Source organism: Manis pentadactyla, chromosome 4 (genome assembly GCF_030020395.1).
Source record: "Manis pentadactyla isolate mManPen7 chromosome 4, mManPen7.hap1, whole genome shotgun sequence".
Taxonomy (NCBI): domain Eukaryota; kingdom Metazoa; phylum Chordata; class Mammalia; order Pholidota; family Manidae; genus Manis; species Manis pentadactyla.
The window spans coordinates 31,066,771-31,083,073 of NC_080022.1; the positions used below are offsets into that span (position 1 = coordinate 31,066,771).

Here is a 16,303-nt window from a genome sequence, read left to right on the forward strand (position 1 = left end):
ATAATTCAAAAATTCATATGGAAACACCAAAGACCCCGAATAGCCAAAGCAATCCTGAGAAAGAAGAATAAAGTAGGGGGGATCTCACTCCCCAACTTCAAGCTCTACTATAAAGCCATAGTAATCAAGATAATTTGGTTCTGGCACAAGAACAGAGCCACAGACCAATGGAACAGACTAGAGAATCCAGACATTAACCCAGACATATATGGTCAATTAATATTTGATAAAGGAGCCATGGACATACAATGGCGAAATGACAGTCTCTTCAACAGGTGGTGCTGGCAAAACTGGACAACTACATGTAGGAGAATGAACCTGGCTCATTGTCTAACCCCATATACAAAAGTAAACTCAAAATGGATCAAAGACCTGAATGTAAGTCATGAAACCATTAAACTCTTGGAAGAAAACATAGGCAAAAACCTCTTAGACATAAACATGAGTGACCTCTTCTTGAACATATCTCCCCGGGCAAGGAAAACAACAGCAAAAATGAGTAAGTGGGACTATATTAAGCTGAAAAGCTTCTGTACAGCAAAAGACACCATCAATAGAACAAAAAGGATCCCTACAGTATGGGAGAATATATTTGAAAATGACACATCCGATAAAGACTTGACGTCCAGAATATATAAAGAGCTCACACGCCTCAACAAACAAAAAACAAATAACCCAATTAAAAAATGGGCAGAGGCACTGAACAGACAGTTCTCCAAAAAAGAAATACAGATGGCCAACAGACACATGAAAAGATGCTCCACATCGCTAATTATCAGAGAAATGCAAATTAAAACTACAATGAGGTATCACCTCACACCAGTAAGGATGGCTGCCATCCAGAAGACAAACAACAACAAATGTTGGCGAGGCTGTGGAGAAAGGGGAACCCTCCTACACTGCTGGTGGGAATGTAAGTTAGTTCAACCATTGTGGAAAGCAGTATGGAGGTACATCAAAATGCTCAAAACAGACTTACCATTTGACCCAGGAATTGCACTCCTAGGAATTTACCCTAAGAATGCAGCAATCAAGTATGAGAAAGATCAGTGCACCCCTATGTTTATCGCAGCACTATTTACAATAGCCAAGAATTGGAAGCAACCTAAATGTCCATCGATAGATGAATGGATAAAGAAGATGTGGTACATATACACAATGGAATACTATTCAGCCATAAGAAAAGGGCAAATCCAATCATTTGCAGCAACATGGATAGAGCTGGAGGGTATTATTCTCAGTGAAACAAGCCAAGCGGAGAAAGAGAAATACCAAATGATTTCACTTATCTGTGGAGTATAAGAACAAAGGAAAAACTGAAGGAACAAAACAGCAGCAGAATCACAGATCTCAAGAATGGACTAACAGGTACCAAAGGTAAAGGGACTGGGGAGGATGGGTGGGTGGGGAGGGATAAGGGGGGGGAGAAGTGGGGGGTATTAAGATTAACATGCATGGGGGGGTAGGAGAAAAGGGAGGGCTGTAAAACACAGAGAAGGCAAGTAGTGATTCTACAACATTTTGCTATGCTGATGGACAGTGACTGTAAAGGGCTTTATGGGGGAGACCTGGTATAGGGGAGAGCCTAGTAAACATAATATTCGTCATGTAAGTGTAGATTAGTGATACCAAAAACGAAACAAAAAAAATAAAAATAAAAAAGGGCAGTTCCTGTGTGGTAACCTCCAATGAGTTCTACACAAGGGTATAAAGGGCATATAAAAGTGTAGGCAAAGGGTCTGTTTGCGTTTATACAGAAGATCAAAGCCTAATTGGACTACCCCGAAAATGAACTATGATACGATATGAAAGAGAACTTCCAACATCAGTACTCTCTGGAAGACTCATGCCAGAAGATGATCATCAAAAAACCCCAACAAAGATCCACGCACTGCTACAGCTGTAGATGCACTCATCCCACCAGCTCCTGGACTTGCCATGGGAATGAAGGAGATATCTAAGCTGGCCTGTGCATACAGTAAAACAACAAATTTGACTGGATCTATACTGTTGGAACTCAACCAAGAATTAGGAGAAGTGCAAATTGTAGCGCTCCAAAATCTTACAACTACAGACTATTTACTGTTAAAAGAACATAAGGGATGTGAACATGCCCCAGGAATGGGTTGTTTTAATTTGTCTGATTTCTCTCAGACTGTCCAAGTTCAGTTGGACAATATCCACCATATCATAGATAAGTTTTCTCAAATGCCTAAGGTGCCTAACTGGTTTTCTTGGTTTCACTGGAGATGGCTGGTAATTACAGATATGCTTTGGTTATGTAACTATACTCCTATTATGTTAATGTGTGTGCGTAATTTCAGTAGTAGCTTAAAACCTATACATGCTGAAGTTATTCTACAAGAAGATATGTCAAAGAAATAATCAATCTTCCCATGTTTTCTTCCGCCTGCTACTTCTATAGCTTTTCTTCTTCCTTCCTAATTACAACCCTTAAATAGAATTCATGCCTCATATCAAATTTACCGAGTATCATAATTCTTCCAAGTGGTAAAGATACCTCAAGACAAATGCTGGGCATAGAAGCTACAGGGCATAAATATGCAAAGAAATAAAAAGCTAACCATTTCAAACAATAAGGCTTCTCTCTCACTTACCAACTTTACATTTCCCTGTATGGCCCCGGAAGATGACTGGTTAGCCAGAGACGGGTAAGATTCCTCCTGGGAGGAACAACCTAAGACAGGCACAGTCGCAGGGGAGTCATCAGGTGAGAAATTGGGGATCAACAGAGGTGAGGCTTAGAACCTCACCCCCCCGTTCTGAGAGAAATCTTCTTCATCCGTGGATGTTTTATTGCCCTTGTCTAGCTTGGATTAACACATAGTCTACAGGCACACACCTGATCATCTACATTTGCTCTCTTACAACACTAAACTATGTTTTCTACCTTTATCTTGTATCTACCTACCACTTCAGCATTTTATTAAAAATAATAATAATAAAGAGAGAAATGTGGTATCCACATATAAATCAAGTATAAAAACCAAATGAGTATTCATATTTGAACTGACTGTTTATAGTTCATAATGCATGAGCAAAACCAAAAGTTTCTGTGATGACTGCCCTTGTACTGTTCACTATGTAACTTATTCATTATGTAAGAATTTGTTCTCCATGTAAGAACTTGTTTGTTATGCCTCAGAAGATTGGAGGCTGACGAAAATTAGGCTTGGGGTGGATTAATGATTGTGCATTGAGCATTGACTCCCCTATACAGAATTTTATTGTCGTTAACAACCATTTGATCAATAAATATAAGAGATGCCCTCTAAAAAAAAAAAAAAAAGGACAGACTTCCAATTTTAAAATAAATAAGTACCCGGGATATAATGTATAGCATAAGGAATATAGTCAAGATATTGTAACAGCTTGGTAGGGTGATAGCTGGAACGTAGAATTATGTATATAAATGTTTTATCACTGTGTTGTACACTTGAAACTAATGTAATGTAATAGTGTGCATCAACTACCCTTCAATAAAAATAATTAGGAAAAAAAAAAAAAAGTAAGGCATAAATCTAGCTTATGACCCAGCCATTGCTTCCTAGGTATTCTTAAGAGAAATAAATAGCATATGTTCACACACACACACACACACACACACACACACACAAAAAGAACAGCTTTTGCTGCATCTCAAAGATTTTGCGTTGTTGTATTTCCATTTTCACTATTATCCAAGTATTCTTTTATTTCCTTTTTAATTTCTTTGTTAATTCACTGTCTTTTTTAGTAGCATGCTGTTGAGCCTCCACATGTTTGTGTTTTTTCCAGTTTTTTTTCCTGTAATTGATTTCCAATTTCATACTGTTGTGGTCAGAAAAGACACCTGATATGAGTTCAGTCTTCCTAAATTTCTGAAGACTTGTTTTGTGCCATAACATTCCTGGAGAATATTCTGTGTGCACTTGAAAAGAATGAGTATTCTGCCATTTTTCTTTTTCTTTTTTTTTGCTTATCCCAACTAGTGTAGTTACTATCTGTCAACATAGAAAGATATTGCAGAATTATTGGCTATATCCTCTATGGTGTAATTCATCCCCAAGACTAATTTATATTACGACTGAAAGTTTGTGCCTCTTTATCCCTTTCATCTCTTTCACCTACCCTCTCCAACCCCTCCCTCTTAGTTGCCACCAATCACTGCTCAGTGTCTCTGTGTCTTTTGCTCTTTTGTTCATTTTGTTTTAATTTGTTTTGTTTTGTTTTTATATTCCACAAATAAGTGAAATCATATGGTATTTGTCTTTCTCTGCCTGGCTTATTTCACTTAGCATAATACCCTGTAGGTCCATCCATGTTGCTACAAATGGCAGGATTTCTTTCTTTTTTATGGCTAAGTAATAGTCTGTTGTATATACGTAGCAAGTCTTCTTTATCCATTTATCTGTTGATGAACAGGTTGCTTCCATTCCTTGGCTATTGTAAATAATGCAGCAGTGAACAGGTGTGCATATATCTTTTTGAATCAGAGATTTTGTTTTCTTCAGGTAAATTCCTAGAAGTGGAATTATTGAATCAAATGGTATTTCTATTTTTGGCTTATTGAGAAAGTTCCATACTGCTTTCCATAGTGGCTATACCAATTTACATTCCCACCAGCAGAGCCACATCTTCACCAACACTTGTTATTTCTTGTTTTTTGGATAGTGGCCATTCTGACTGGTGTGAAGTGATGCCTCTTGTGATTTTAATTTGCATTTCCCTGATTAGTGATGTGGAGCATCTTTTCAATGCCTGTTGGCCATCTCTATGTCTTCTTTGGAAAAATTTCTATTCCGGTTCTCTGCCCATTTTGGGGGTTGTTTTTTTTTTGGTGTTGAGTCATATGAGTTCTTTATGTATTTTGGATGTTTGCCCTTTATTAGATGTATCACTTACAAATATATTCTCCCATACTGTAGGTTGCCTTTTTGTTTTATTGATGGTTTTGAGTATTCTGCTGTTCTTAGATATAATGTTCTGTATATATCTGTTAGGTCCATCTGGCCTAATGTGTTATTCAAATCCACTGTTTCCTTATTGATTATCTGTCTGCCCATTGATGTAAGTGGGGTGTTAAAAATCCCCTAGTATTATTGTATTACTGTTAATTTCTCCTTTCATTTGTATTAATATTTGCTCTGTGTATTTAGGTGGTCCTCTGTTGGGTGTGTAGATATTTACAGTTGTTATATCTTCTTGCTGGATTGAGCCCTTCTTTGTCTCAATATTATTAAGTCTTTGCTTTAAAGATTATTTTATCTGATATAAATATTGCTAATCCAGCTTTTTATTTCATTTCTGTTTGCATGGAATATTTTTTTCCATCCTTCATTTCAGTCAGTGTGTGTGTTTAGGTCTGAAGTGAGTTTCTTGTGGACAGCATATAGATGGGTCTTATTTTTTTTATCCATTCAGTCACCCTCTGACTTTTGATTGGAGCATTTAGTCCAATTATATTTAAAGTAATTATTGATAGGTATGTACTTACTGCTATTTTGTTAAACTTTTTCTGGTTGTTTTTGTTCTTCTCTGATCCTTTTTTTTTTTCCTGCTCTCTTCCCTTGTGCGTGATGACTTTCTTTAGTGTTATGGCTGGACTCCTTTCTGTTTATTTTTTGGTGTCTATTACAGGTTTTTGGTTTGTGGTTACCATGTGGTTTATGTATGACTTCCTACATATATAACATATATGTTAAGTTAATGGTTGCTTAAATTCAAATGCATGCTAATGACACTACATTTTTAACTCCTCCTTCTCCATGTTTTATGTATATGATATCTTCTTTACACCTTTAATTTAGTGATTCCCTTAACTAATTTTTAGAAGTAGTTGATTTTACTACTTTTGTTTTTTAACCTTCATACTAGCTTTGTAGTGATTGGTCTGCTATATTTGTTATCTGATTGCTTTTTCCTGTGAAACTTTTTCTTTTTGTGATTTTTCTTGCTTCTAGTTATGTCCTTTGCTTTTCCTCTTTAAAGACGCTCCTTTAACATTTCTTGTAAGACTGGTTTAATTGTGGTGAATTCCTTTAACCTGTATTTATCTGAGAAGCTCATTGTCTGTCCTTCAATTCTGATAACCTTGCCTGGGTAGAATATTCTTGCTTAGAGGTCTTTCTCTTTCAGCACTTTGAATATATCATGCCACTCCCTTCTGGCTTGCAGAGTTTCTGCTGAAAAATCAGCTGATAGCCTTATGGGGTCTCCCTTGTAGGTAACTTGTTCCTTTTCTGTCACTGATTTTAAGATTCTTTCTTTGTCTTTGATCTTTCACATTTTAATTATGATGTGTCTTGATGTGGACCTCCTTGGATTTACCTTGTTTAGGGCTGTCTCTGCTTCCTGTGCATGGATGTCTGCTTCCCTCCCTAGGTTAGAGAAGTTTTCATCTATTGTTTCTTTAAATAAGTTTTCTACCCATTTCTCTCTTTCTTCTCCTTATAGGGCTCATATAGTATGAACATTATGACATTTGATGTTGTGTCAGAGCCCCTTAACCTATCGTCATTTCTTTTTTCTATCTTCTGTTCATTTTTCTTTCTGCTGTTTAACTTGAGTGCTTTCCATTACTCTGTTTTCCAAATCACTGATTCATTCTGCATCTTCTAATCTGCTGTTGATTCCCTCTAGTGAATTTTTCATTTTGTTTATTGTATTCTTCATCTCTGATTCATTCTTTTTTTATTTTTCTGTGTCTTGGTTGAGGTTCCCACTGAGTTCATCCACTTTTCTCTCAAATCTGGTGAGCATATTTATAACCGCTAATTTAAACTCTTTGTCAGGTAGATTGCTTAACTGTTTCATTTAATTCTTCTTCTGAAGTTTTGTCGTTATTTTGTTTCAAGCATATTCCTTTGTCTCCTCATTTTGTTTGACTTTCTGTATTTGTTTTTGTAGGCTAGGTGACAGGTCTACATCTCCCGTTCTTGAATGTGTGGCCTTGTGTAGGAATGTCCCTTTGGTAGACAGCATGTGCCTGGCAGTTTTGGTTGGTGGGCTGGAAGCCATGTGGGTATGGGCTGGAAGTGTCTTGATTCCAGGGCTCCCAGGGCATGGGCCAGGGGTCTCATATTTGGTTGCCATCCAGGCCCATGTAGTCCAGGGAGTTTCTGCATGGGCAGAACAGGGCCCCTCTGGCTGGGTGACAAGATGGTGTGGCATGGTCTAGGGGTCTTCTGGATTGGCACCAGTGGGGCCATGCTAATGGGATGGCTGGGGGTGGTTGGGTGCAGTGTGGGTCCAGACTGGCACTGGTCTGGGGCCATGTGAATGGGGTGGCCAGGGATGGAGAGGGGGCAGGTGAGGTGAATCTATGTGAGTATTGCACTAGTGCCACTTTGCTGGGAGTGCTGGATCTTGACAGGTATGTGGGCCAGAAGGCCACCTCTGTCATGTCTGAAGATGCTGAGTTCATGCTGAACTTGCTCCTGTCCCCAGTAGCAATATGCAGGGGTAACTTACATGATGTAGCTTACCCTGTTTCTATCCACACTAACAGTGTGTGGGGGAAATGTAAACAAAAACACTCACCCTGCTCCCGTCCATACTAGCAGTGCCAGGGGTGACATAAACAGTGGCACTCACCCTGCTCCTATCCACATTAGCATTGTCCTGGGGGAATGCAAACAATGGTGCTCACCAGCAGCTCTGGTCCTGCCATTTGGTAGGTGCTTAGGTTCTGAAAATCAGCTCCTTTCAGTTGTAGTTGCAGTTGGTGACTTAAACCCTCCACCTCATGACTTTTTCTCTGAGCAGGAAAGTCTGCACTCCAGTATCTCAGAGATATCCCTCCCCACTACAGGGCCGTGCTGGGGGTGGGGCTTCCTCTGTTACTGTGTGTAAGTCTCTCCTGCTTTTTTTTACGTGGTCTTTTTATTTCTCCTTGTACAGAGGGTGCTCACTCAGCCCTCAGTTCTTCCTCAAGGTGAATTTCTCTGTGTGTAGGGGTAGATTCAGTGTGGTTGTGGGAGGAGGGGGCTCAGGCTCTTTCTACACTGCCATCTTGGACTCACCTCCTATTTCCTGCTGTCTTCATCTAATAAATCATTTCCTCATGTCAGAGCATAATCTTTGAAAACATTTCTAATGGGTTTATACTATGATTGTCATATGACTAAATATTGTCTTATTGATAAAGATTTATGTTTTTTTTTCAGCTTCTTTCTAATTTAATTAGACTGTAAGCCTTATCAAGTCAGGGAATATTTATCTTGTTCATGATTCTATCTTCAGTGCTGATTTTTTTCTTAAGTTAGAATCTAAGAAGAGCTCTTACTAGGTTTAAAGGTATAAAGGTTTTGAAGGTTCTTGATAATTTATTTTCAAGTTTTTCTCTGTTCAGAATAAGAAACAAGGATGTAACAATGAGGAGGTGCTTGCTGTACTAGGCCATGAACTGGGACACTGGAAGTTGGGGCATACAGTCAAAAATATCATCATTAGCCAGGTAAGTTTGAAATGACAATTCTCTTTTGTTAGTCAAATTAGAAGGCATGAGAGGTCATGTAGTAAAGAGGTTAAGACAGACTCTGTAGCCAGGCTACCCAGCTTTGCATCATGGCTTCCTGACTTACTATCAGTGTGACCTCAGTCAAGTTCCTTAACCTCTCTCTGCCTCCATTTCCTGTTGAATGATAGGACCTTATAGGACTGATGTAAGAATCAAATGAGTTAATAGATGTAAGGAGTTTGGAGTAGTACCTGGAATGTGGTAGGTACTATATAAATGTTTATTGTTATCACCATAATTGTCACCACCTCCGTAGTCACTCAGCTACAAGAACTTTGAAGATCAGAAGGCATGAGCCTAGATAAGTTGGACATTAAAATACTTTCTTAAAAATGTTTTTCTCATTTCAAAGTCATTATATACCCATGGAAAAGAAGTTGGAAAATGTAAATATAAAGAAGAAGATAACAATTCCTATAACTTTCCTCTGGGTATTAATATCTATAAACCAACAGAGGACTACAGTTTTCAGGCTTGGACAGAATAGCACTATATCTTGTTGATTTAGTTCTGAGCATATGTGGCCTAAACTGAGTCTTAAGTAAGTCTTTGTACCTTTCTAAAAGGCCCTCTGGTTCTGGGTGATGACTTACACAGGAAGACTTGTTAACCCTTGTAAGAGCTTTCCCCTTGCCTTACATCTTTAGGTACAAAAATGAGTTCCTTGGCTTGAAGCTATGGTTTATGGATACATGACAGTGAGTAAGACATTTTAAGTCAGTCCAAATCCAAGTTCAAAGTAAGCATTCAGTCCTAATAAAGAAAATCAGTGCCCCTTTCATGAAGGAAGGGGTCCAATGGATCACCTACCGTAAAGTGGTGGGCTGGTCCCTGAGGCACCTTATCAGAGACAGGGTAGATTGCCTCTTTTGATATCGTAAGCACTTGCAAAGAGCCAGTATGGGGGATATCTGTGTTGTTGACTAATGCCCTGACTCCATCCCTATCACCTCAGCCACTTTGTTCATGAGCCCCTTGACCAAGTCCCCAAGTGTTTGGGGAAAGAGACTGGCTAACATCCACAGAGTAGGTATCTTCTCCACCTTGCCAACAAGAACTTCCTCTTCTGTGGGGCTCTTGGTGAATATTCACATTAGACCAAAGTATACTCTGGGCAAATTTTGGAAGTTTTTCTGTATACCTCCTTTCCAACAATCCTTGTGAGCAATCCTCTACTTTGTTCCTTTACTTTGATCATTCAGCCAAACCATTTTTTGCCCACTGCCAATGAACTGGTATGTATATCCTCAGCTCAGGACCTCTCTTCTTCCAGACTGAGTGGACAATGAGATTTACTACTCAAAGTTTCCCTCATTGAGAGTGTTTGCTTTTACCAGTCTTCTAGGACCATCTCATAGTGGTTCAGTAATGCCACAACAGTCTACTTTCAGATGGTGCCAGCATATTGTATTAAGTTATTTGTAAAATAGACTCAAAATTTTCCTTGTCAGTTGAATTCCTCATGAGACAGGGTTGATTGAGGGGTGGCAGAAGTTGGCATACTAGGAGGATGAGCCGCCTGCTCACTTAACTTACTTCTGCCTTCATGACTTCTTTTGTTCCCAGTCCCATGTGTACCACTTACATCTAATGTTGGGAGTGCTCTAGTACAGACCAATTTCCTGTCTAGGTGGATCAACATAACATCCAGTTCAGAAGGAGCAACTCAGTTGCAGGATCATGGGGTCCCATGGTCAGGAATCAGTCTCTAGTAAGGCCCAGTAGCAAACCAAAAGTTGTTTTTCAGAAGGATAGAGTTATTTGACAAAAGTGGTATGCATAGCTCATAATTCTAGGGGCCTTCATTGTAAATGAAGTTTCCTGTTGGAGCTTGTCATAATGGATATACTGAGTTATAAGGACTGAGTGGCTTGTACTTTATCCAGGGCCAGCTGGCAAGCCTTTTTATGCTCTGAGCCCTACTTCAAGCTGGCAGCTTTTTAAATGACCTGATAAATGGTTTGGAGCAGCATAGGTATATGTGGCCTCCAAGATCTTAATCTGCTAAGGGAAAAGAATGGTATTTGTTCTCCAACTTGATTCCAATATCCTTTAGTCATATTTTGGTACAGACTTTTGATTTTTTGATTTTCTCTTTTGATAAAGATAGATCTACTTTTTTCTTGGATCTAACTGTGCAGTACAGTGGTCCTCAAGGGAAGCCTTTTTCCTTGGAGCCTCCACATCGAGGTCAGGTGGGAGGCCTTGTGTCTGATTACAGTCAAGTACAAACAAAGCTAGAATCCTTTCTAGTACTTTAACTTTTTACCTTAAGAAAATATTCCATTGTTGTTGACCACTTTAAACCTTCAGTCTTAGGAAGCTCCACTTAAGCCTTGTCCTTATAGAAAAATACACATTTCTTATGTTTAGAAAAATTTCATTTTCCTTCCTAGAATATAAGTAAAACTATAAAACTACCTAAATAACTTCCTGTGATTACACTAACACCATTCTTAAAATCACACCATGATGTCCTGTTCTACTTTTTTTGGTATTTCTGACCCCACAAATGAAATCACCTCAAAAATAACATAGAAATTTTGTGTCCCTCTTTGTAGGTGAATTCTTTCCTGTGTTTTTTCTTGTTTGCTGCATTAATTGGTCGAAAGGAGCTTTTTGCTGCATTTGGTTTTTATGACAGCCATCCCACTCTAATTGGACTGTTGATCATTTTCCAGTTTATTTTTTCACCTTACAATGAGGTAATGTATAATCTGTAAAACTCTCTCACATATGCCCTGGCATTTCAAATCTAGAATCTTTAGGGCAGTGAAAAAAGAAAGAAACAAAACTATAACAAGTAGGCAAAACTAAGTCTTTTAGTTCCTTGATTTACCAGCCAGAATAAGGAAGTAGCAGAAAACCCAAGCCCAAATAAATGCTTGAATATTGTTAGGGGGAAAAAATTGTGGGGAAGTAGACTTAAGTGGTGAAAAGCTTGATATATAACATGTACCTCAGAGACTTGGTAGGTGGAGATCAGCTATTGGAATATACTTTGTCCTAAATCACCAATTCTAGGTTGTTATGTCCATTTTCACCAATGCTTGGTTAAAAATCTTCTGTGTGAGGGGACAAAACAAATACTAATTGAGTATATGTGTGGCTAATTAAGGGAAGCTGTATGACAGTGTTCCTTTGATTGTGTTCTCTGACCACCTGCTTCAAAATAGCCTTAGGGTCCCACCTCAGATTATCTAAATCAAAATTGGGTGTGTTGTGGTACATGAAGTTTTAAAGAAGTGCTGCTCTGATTGCTCAGTAGGGAGCTCAATACATATGATAAGACACAGCTTAACCAGACTGTATATTAACAAATATGGTGATGGTAAAATGTCATATTAGATAAGGCTTCCAAATTAAATCAAGAAATAATATTGAGTATTTTGAGATATCCCCATTCAGAAGAATTCTTTCTTAGAACAGATTGTAGAGTTAAGATTTTAAGATGAGCTAAATGAATCCTATTTCTCTATCAAAAAGGGAGAGGGGGAATTAGGCACTAAGAAAAATGGAGAGGAATAAATATTTGCATAGTGTTGTCCATAGAAACTAAACATAATTTTCCAGAGAACTGAGATCTATTAATCTTTAAATTATAGATGTTTTTATTATTTTACTAAAAATGTTTATAAAATGTCTTGTGCAGTTTGTTACTGGTTAGGGGGGGTTATAGAACACCATTTAGTGATAGTTGTCATTTCTGTCTTCTGTTACAATTCAGGAATGCCTTAAGGAGCTGAGCTGTGTATATTACTATTGACCCTACACTGCTCTGCTTTTTAAGCAGTTGGGCTACTTATTTATTTAACTAATTTTCTTGTCTCTTCCTTCACTGTCAGGCTGATAATCCTTGCTACTGTCAATGCGACTTTCTGTTACAGTCATTATCTTTCTAATCTTCTCTTTAACCTACCATAGACTGGGAAATGAGATAATCAAACTCAGTAAGTAACTGTTACTAGAGTCTGACTGAGTGGAAGGGTCCATTCCACATAGAGGCCACGTAGGCAATGTCAGTGGTTTTCCTTTGTGGCATCTGACTTGGCTGCTCTTCGGGTTTTCTGTTTTGCTTCTTTGTTTCCTTATATTGAGTAGTTAAGTTTAACTTCAAAAAATGTCTAAATAAATGTGGGGTAGGAGAGTAATTGGAAATGTGATTAATCCACAGAGATATTAGCAACTGTTTAAAAAATCCTGGAGAGCCCAGACTAGATATTTAAACAAAAGATCTTTTGTTTAATGTCAGCATTTAAGAGGGAAAAACAGGAAAGAGATATTTTTCTGGGGAAAATGGGGAAATTACCCTATGAAGAAGAGTTTGGAAACCTGAGCAGAGCAGATAGGTGCAGGTGAATATCTGCTTATGTTTTTATTTATGTGTTACAATGAGATTCAAAGTAAGTTTGCCTGGAACACTTAAAATCAGGAGATAAATGGCTAGGGACCAGGTAATGATCCTATCCCAAAAAAGTTATTCAAGATTTGGAAAGAAATTTCAGGCAGAATTCACATATTAGTTTTGAACCTACCTAAGAAGGTATCAGGAACTCCCAAACTTTATTTTGAAACTGTATTTGCTGGTAACAAAAGGCACTTTTTAAAAAACTTTTGTTTGTTTGTTTTAATGCTGAGGTACTTCGTAAGAAATAGAATCCATGTCATTTGACCTGTGGTATCTCAGTCTGCAAAGAAATTCTTTTCCCCTCAGAAATGGATATTTTCAAAGGAGATTTGTCCCCTTAGAAATAGTCACATTCAGAGATTGGATATTTATTCTGGCAGTGGTAGGTACCGTAGCTCAGAACACTTTAGAAAATTCAGTTTTGAGGTTGCCATCAGAGGCGGTAGCATATTTTTTAGAATATCCTCAGTGAAGACTGTCATTATCCTTTAAAGGTAGAATCAATGAACAAAAAAAATTTTTTTAAAGAGACATGAAAAGTTTGAATGTAAATCACCGCAAGTGAACTCTGACTCTGAGCAAGGTGGTGTGCGTGACCTTAGGAGTCACAGAGAATTTCAGCACTTCCACCTTCCAGCTGTGTAACCTCGAACATGTTCTCTAACTTCTCTGAACTTACCTTCCTCATCTGTAAGACAGGAGTAAGAGTAATTATCTTTTAGGGTTATTTGAGAGTAAAGTGCCTTAGCTTAGGGCCTGGTGCATGGCAGATCCTCAAAAATTAGTATACTTGGTAAGAGTAACACTCATTTGGATATGTATCTGTTACTGTTCTGTTTGCTTGGGGGAAAAGGTTTGATTTGTAATAATTCCCCACCCTAGGTTCCCTAGTTACTAGTGATCTTTCTTTTTTGGCCTGCTCTTTCTCTTATCCTGAGCTGAACTTCCTATAAAGTCCTAGCTCATGAAACCTTCAGTGACACAAAAGAGGTGAGCAGTGATTTAAAGCTCTTTTATTTACATTTTTCAGGTTCTTTCTTTTTGCCTGACAGTCCTAAGCCGCAGGTTTGAGTTTCAAGCTGATGCATTTGCCAAGAAACTTGGGAAGGCTAAAGACTTATATTCTGCTTTAATCAAACTAAACAAAGATAACTTGGGATTCCCTGTTTCTGACTGGCTGTTTTCAATGTGGCATTATTCTCATCCTCCACTCCTAGAGAGACTTCAAGCTTTGGAAAACTCAAAACAAGACTGAGTTGCCAGGGGTCGCAACTGAAGACATTTCTGATTATTTCTGTCCTGGCAGCATGTTCTGGCTCTTGATGTTTTTAAACTTTTTTTTTTAAAGAGAAATTATAAAGTACAGAGAAGCCCAGATTTAAATACATTTAATGTCTCATTTAAAAAATGATTTTAACAATCCATTTCTTAAAGAAAATGCTGGATGAAAATTTGAGGCTTAATGTTTTTAAAGGCATAGTTTTATCTTTAAAATCTAATTTACCATCAACTTGTAAAATTACTTGGGAAAATACAGAATTTGTTTTATTTACACACATATGAAATCTGCATATAAGGTGTTTGGGAGTACATGTTTAAAGGAGGAACATCACTTCTGAGTATTTTCTATAAGGCAGAAACAGTGGTCCCCAGTCATTGTGCTCAGACCTCAGTTGAGATTTTTTACTTGCATGCTGTTATGATCTAACATGGCAATCAGTGTTTTACATAAGGAAGAAAGATAACTGGTAAGACTGATGTAATTGAAATTAAAGTAGTTAGAAGTATGCTCTTACTGTTCGACCAAATTTCTCTGTTCCTTCATGCTACATACCAATAGGAGTTTGTAATAGTGCTTTGAAGTTAGAAATTATGGATAGAATGTTTTTAATCATTGGGTTTTTTTTTTTTAGGAACATCTCAGTCTATCTTTCCATCCAGTGGGTATGATCCCATTAGGGATAAACTGGTATTTTTCAAAACATTCAGCTTTTCCCTCATTTGTACTCTTTTATTCAATAAATAGTGCATCCTTTCACTTAGAAATTGCTATATTGAGCAGATTTTGCTTCTTTTAGGTGGAAGAATGTGGAAAGAATAAGAAATGACATTTCAGGAGACATAAGGATGAAATACTGATGATTCTTTTATGATATTACAGGAAAAAATAGTTTTTCAAGGACAGAAGAATTTCAGTTTTTATTTCTGTAATTTTTATCAGTACGTAATAAGTTCTATTTAACCAGGCCTGATTCCATGTTGGAAATTAATTGTTCTTTTAAAAAAAAATTAATAGTTCTTGATATGAAGATAATTTTTATTTTTAAAACAAATCTCATGAAAGATTTCTTCTCTGGTTTTCAAAGCTGCATGTTTTACTGCCTCAAATCTCTGTCCACATTCTAAATGAGAACTTACTTTGTGCTTAGAGCCGCCACGCACTGATAATGCTTACCTTCTGGGTATTTATTCCAAAGTGGGATCAACTGTGCACCCTTGGTATCTGGCCAGAAACTATTTTGCTCAACTGATATTTGGGTGATGTCTTTACATGGAAATATAATAAAAATAAAGATCTAGTTTAGTACTGCATTATTTATTTTCCTAAGGCTAAAGAGGAACAGTCCTATGATTTTATCCAGCATCCTTAATCTGTGAATTCATGCTGTGATAACTGCCTCTCTTTCCTTCTGTGCCTTTAAATGCAAACTTCAGTTCTGCACAAGTGAAACATTAAAAATTGCCAATGCAGATTGATGTACTTTGTCTTTAATTGACAGAATCTCTGTGTCATTTTTTACCTAGATGTATGTTCATTACCCTCATGGAACTGGGTGCTCTTCATGAAGGGTAGGTAGGAACTAGGAGCAGCCCTAACCCTGAGTGAGGTCAGCACCATTCCCATGCACTCCCTCAGAGGCCTCTGCAGGTGTTCCATTCCAGAAGGTTACCAGTTCTTGCTGATGTTTCCTCAGAAGCTTCCTTCAGAACCACTCCTTGATTTTCATAAGCTCGAATTGTCTTGGACCTGTCTGGTCTGCTCCAGATGCCTCTTTGGTCTTCTTTACATTTGGCAGCAATAATTAGCTTTCTAATGTGTGATTGTTTTGACAGAACCACCTACAGTTCAGGGGAAGGCGTACACAGGCCAGTCAAGGAGGGAAAGAGGTGGCACTCTGTATCCTAATATTGGCGGCTATGCAGGAAGCCGAATGAAGTAGATAAGGCCTCAGATAAAATAGCATGACCTCAGCAGGGTTGGTCTCTGAAACAGAGGCAGAGTCTCTGTTGTGTGTGTATTTTCCCTTAATCTGACTTGGCCCTTTGCTGAAGACTGAAAGCTACTAAGAAATTCTACCTCTATTTAGGATAGG

General features: G+C 37.9%; 1 protein-coding gene across 2 annotated transcripts in view; it reads left to right on the plus strand.

Annotated features, from left to right (window-relative positions):
- ZMPSTE24 (zinc metallopeptidase STE24) overlaps window positions 1–15,702 on the plus strand; it is a 74,844-nt gene extending 59,142 nt beyond the window's left edge. The window contains exons 8-10 of one of the 2 annotated variants that reach the window (XM_057500067.1): window positions 8,354–8,458; window positions 11,083–11,226; window positions 12,367–13,933. In XM_057500067.1, the coding sequence (XP_057356050.1) occupies window positions 8,354–8,458; window positions 11,083–11,226; window positions 12,367–12,423 (306 nt within the window). In that variant the 3' untranslated portion in view covers window positions 12,424–13,933. Of the gene's footprint in view, window positions 1–8,353; window positions 8,459–11,082; window positions 11,227–12,366; window positions 13,934–13,959 lie in introns of those variants that run through there. The other variant, XM_057500066.1, reaches the window with a different exon arrangement.
- The last annotated feature ends 601 nt before the right edge of the window (window positions 15,703–16,303 follow it).